Source organism: Spermophilus citellus, assembly GCF_964194105.1.
Source record: "Spermophilus citellus genome assembly, chromosome: 18".
NCBI classification, from domain to species: Eukaryota; Metazoa; Chordata; class Mammalia; order Rodentia; family Sciuridae; genus Spermophilus; species Spermophilus citellus.
This window is the reverse complement of record NC_138200.1, coordinates 2876970-2881396: the sequence shown is the minus strand read 5'-3', so window position 1 is coordinate 2881396 and position 4427 is coordinate 2876970. Positions and strand designations below refer to the sequence as shown.

Sequence of the window (4427 nt, the reverse complement as noted above, 5' to 3'; positions counted from 1 at the left end):
ACCCCAGAGGTGGCTACATCTAGGCAGCACCCTCATGTGCCTGTCACTCACCCAAAACCGCTGCATGGACTTTCCCATGGTCTGGGTTTGACCGGACCGTGGTCCGTGACCACGTGCACCGACCGGAGCTCCTGGAGTGGAGCGCCCCGAGAGCATTCCCCCTGTAATGAAGAGGGCGGTAAATTAGACAAAGGGCACAGGCTGGAGAAAGGGCGTCTCCCAGGACGCATGAGGAGGAACCCAAGGGCCGAACACCTCACTTTCAAAATTGTCTAGACACTTTGGGGAAGAAAATAGAGAAAAAGAAAACCAGGCCCAGGCCCAGAGGGGGAGGGAAAGCCGTGAACATCTGGTAAAACCTCGGTGGGGAAGTCCCGGGGCACAGGCGCCGGCCACACCTACCACAACCTGTGCCTGTCCCTGGACTGCCGGCTCAGTCCCCATCCGGCTGCCCAGTCCCCGTCTGGCTGCCCGCATTGGCCTGCAGAATCGTGCCATGCCACCCACACCGGTGGCCCTGCTGTGCCTCGGTGAGTCTCTGGTGGAAGGGCCCCAGGCCAGGTGTGGTGGGCACTGTCCTCATACTCCCTGCGTTCCAGGGCTGCACCTGAGCCTGAGGACCAGCATCCAGAATGGTGAGTCCTCCCTCAAGGCCCAGAGTCGCCCAGGGGTTCAGCCGTCCACCTGAGAACACCGGGGAGCAGGCTCCACGGTGCTGGGAGGGCTTGGGCCACAGGTGGGCGGGAGCCGGGGCAGGACAGAGGCTCCCTGCACCACAGCCTCGCTTCCCTTCCAGAGGTCCTCTCCAGACCCGTCATCCAGGCCAGGCCCAGCTTCATGGTTCCAAAGGGACAGTCAGTGACCCTGTGGTGCTGGGGCACCCCAGAGGCTGAGGAGTACCGGCTGCATTTTGAGGGAGGGGTTGCTGCCCTGAAGAGACCGAAACCAGCTGGACTCGTGGACAAAGTCAAGTTCCTCATCCCCACCATGACTTCCAGCACAGCAGGGCAATACCACTGCTTCTACCGCAGAGGGGAGCTCTGGTCCGAGCCCAGCAGCCCCCTGGACCTGGTGGTGACAGGTGACTGACCCACTCCTAGCAGGACCTGGTGGTGACAGGTGACTGACCCACTCCTAGCAGGACCTGGTGGTGACAGGTGACTCACCCACTCCTAGCAGGACCTGGTGGTGACAGGTGACTGACCCACTCCTAGCAGGACCTGGTGGTGACAGGTGACTCACCCACTCCTAGCAGGACCTGGTGGTGACAGGTGGTGGCGGTGAGCACTGCCTGGGCGGTCAGCAACCAGTGGCTCTAACTGTCCACGGAGGTGGCTCAGGTGGAAAGGTCACACTGTGCGCGTCTGGCCACAGTGGGAAAGTAACATGTTTTGAAAACACCAGAGTGTCCCGTCCCTGGGTCTCTGCGGTGGTGGCTCTGGAGGGGACTGTGGTATGGCATCATGCTGCCGATCCTACCCTCAGCCCCGAGGAGCACAGGCCGAGGGCCACTCCCAGAGACATTCCTACTCAGTCCTGGAAGCCGGGCACTGAGAGCCTCGGTCTTGAAGGAGTGCTTGGTAGGACATGGCCGTGACCAGGGCAGATCCGGGACAGGGGAAGGGGACAGATTCCCGAGAGTGGCCTGTGGCCTTGAGGACTGCGAGACAGGAGGTGGGGGAGCAGGGTCAGCGTGCTGTCCTCCCACCAGCCACCTTTTCTCCCAGGAATGTACGACACACCCACCCTCTCTGTTCAGCCGGGACCTGAGGTGGCCCTGGGGGACAGTGTGACCTTCTTTTGCCACCTAGCAACAGCAACCAGCACTTTCTTTCTGCTCAAAGAAGGGAGGTCCAGCCGCCCACAGCGTAGCCATGGGAGCACCCAAGCAGAGTTCCCTGTGGGCCCGGTGACGGTGGCCCACCAGGGGACCTACAGATGCTTTGGCTCCTACAACAACCACGCGTGGTCCTTCCCCAGCAATCCCGTGATGCTCCTGGTGACAGGTGAGGACACCCAACCTCCCCTCTCTTCTGGAGCCTAGGGAACCGCAGGTAGAGATGGGGCGATGTGCACGGGACCTCCACATCTCAGCGACCCAGCTGGTCAATGACCAGGGACGGCAGAGGGGAAGACCCCTAACCTTTCACCTTCCCTCTCCAGGAGGTGCGGGGAACAGCAGTCTTACACCCACAGACCCTGCAGATTCCCCGGGTATGTGGCCGCACTTCTGAGCAAAGGGGAGGCGGAAGGCTTCTGCACCTGGCACATGTCGGGGTGTCCACTGAGCACACTGTGCGAGCCCGGGACAAACAGCCTTGCCTGGGTGGCCCTGGCCCAGGGATCCCTTGAAGGGAGTCAGGATGGATAAGGAATTCCTTATCACCCCTGGAGGAGAAGAGGGCCTGCCAGAGGCCGAGTCAAAAGCCACTGGGGGGAGGGGGGGGATGGTGAGATGGAGTGGGACCGCCCAGAGGGGCCCCACAGAGGGAGGCATTTGAGGAAATGCCCCAGGAGTGCAGGGAGAGGGTCGGGAGCTCTGTGGAGGGAGAGGGGATGGCCGCAGCTCCGGGCTGGAAGGTGGCCAGGGTGATCGAGGATGGGGTCAGGATTGGGAAGGACCTAAGGAGGCGCGGGGGACAGGGACGGGCAGCTCACTCACCAGGGGCAGGCAGAAAGGGTGGGTTGGCCCCTGCCTGTGTGCGGGGAGGTGACGTTGCTTTCACCAGGAGGCCAGGCTCCCCGGAGGAGCTCCTGGCAGAGGACGGCAGTCGTCGTGGGGGCTGAACTCGTCCAGGGGTGTCCATCCTCCTCTGCTCCACCTGCCAGATGAAGCCACTGGGACCCTAGCAGGGAGGGGCCTGGGAAAGCTACGGGAAGCAAAGGACCTGCACAGCGGGGGCTGGGCTGGAAGACTGGCCGCCAACCTCACGCCTCCCCTTGCCTGTCACCTACAGATTCCTGCGACCCCTACCTGGGGACCACAGAGTCGGGGTCCCAGAAAGGTGATCAAAGGGGGGGGCACAGCCACGCCCTGGAGGAGGAGGGAGGGGCACGGCCACGCCCTAGAAGAGGAGGGGGAGGGGCACGGCCACACCCTGGGGAGGAGGGGGGAGGGGCACGGCCACACCCTGGAGGAGGAGGGGGAGGGGCACGGCCACGCCCTGGAGGAGGAGGGAGGGGCACGGCCACGCCCTGGAGGAGGAGGAGGGAGGGGCACGGCCACGCCCTAGAAGAGGAGGGGGAGGGGCACGGCCACACCCTGGGGGAGGAGGGGGGAGGGGCACGGCCACACCCTGGAGGAGGAGGGGGAGGGGCACGGCCACGCCCTGGGGGAGGAGGGAGGGGCACGGCCACGCCCTGGAGGAGGAGGAGGGAGGGGCACGGCCACGCCCTAGAAGAGGAGGGGGAGGGGCACGGCCACGCCCTAGAAGAGGAGGGGGAGGGGCACAGTCATGCCCTGGAGGAGGAGGGGGAGGGGCACTGCGCCCGCCCTAGAAGAGGAGGGGGAGGGGCACGGCCACACCCTGGGGGAGGAGGGAGGGAGAGGCCTGCACTGCTCCAGCAGCCCCCACTCTTCTCCCGCAGACCCCACCCGCTGGGACCACACAGCCCAGAACCTCCTTCGGATGGGCCTGGCGTTCCTGGTGCTGGTGGCTCTGGCGTGGCTCCTGGCTGAAGACTGGCTGGGCAGGAGGAGGGCTGCACGCTGGGAAGGCCGGAGGCCGAGAACGCGAGCTCCTGGAAGAGGGGCCGAGGGACAGTGCCCACAGGTGGCACTGAAGCTGGCTCCTGGGCCTCAAGCCATGTGAGCTCTGCCTGACCCTAGAGGACAGGTCATCGCGGGAATTGGGCATCAGGAGGTGACTGCACAGGGTTTGGCAAGGCCTCCCGGGGGGAGGCAGGCAGTGGGGCGGAGACGCTGGACGCCCCCCTAGACCACCCGGAGCTCTCCTCAGGGTCAGAGCCGCCTCATGCCCATCCTTCTGCAAACCACGGGTGGCCCCGCTCTGGTCTCTTCCTGAACTATGGGGGAACGGCCAGCGTCTCATTAAGGAGTCCTTCTTCCTGCCTAGGACCATCCAAACCACCCGAAAACTTACAATCTCAAATAAATAGTAATAGAAAGCACAAATACTCAGAAATATGTTTACAGAAAGCAAAGCTCCTAAAAGATTTAGTCCAGATGGGCTCTGGAATTGGACAAGAACAAGATGGCTCTGGTGGGTTACTTAAGGGGGTCCATCAAGGCAGGGGTAAGGTTTCAAGGGCGGAGTCTTGTGGTGATGTCTGCAATCAGCAGGTTGATTGACATCCTGGCAGGTCACACCCATCCCAGGCGGAGGCCCCGACAGAACGAGAGAGATCCACACCGTCCTGGGGCAGTAGAACAGAGCAAATGTCCACTGGTCGTTCCCAGACACCAG

General features: G+C 63.4%; 1 protein-coding gene across 1 annotated transcript; it reads left to right on the top strand.

Moving 5' to 3' along the window:
- The first annotated feature begins 355 nt into the window (after positions 1 to 355).
- On the top strand, positions 356 to 4103 carry LOC308637829 (natural cytotoxicity triggering receptor 1-like). Its single transcript, XM_081274672.1, is given in 8 exon segments — positions 356 to 635; positions 797 to 1081; positions 1728 to 2006; positions 2164 to 2214; positions 2958 to 3005; positions 3589 to 3707; positions 3709 to 3730; positions 3733 to 4103. Coding segments are annotated over 8 exon segments (1023 nt in total). The 5' UTR covers positions 356 to 496; the 3' UTR covers positions 3813 to 4103.
- Positions 4104 to 4427: the final 324 nt, after the last annotated feature.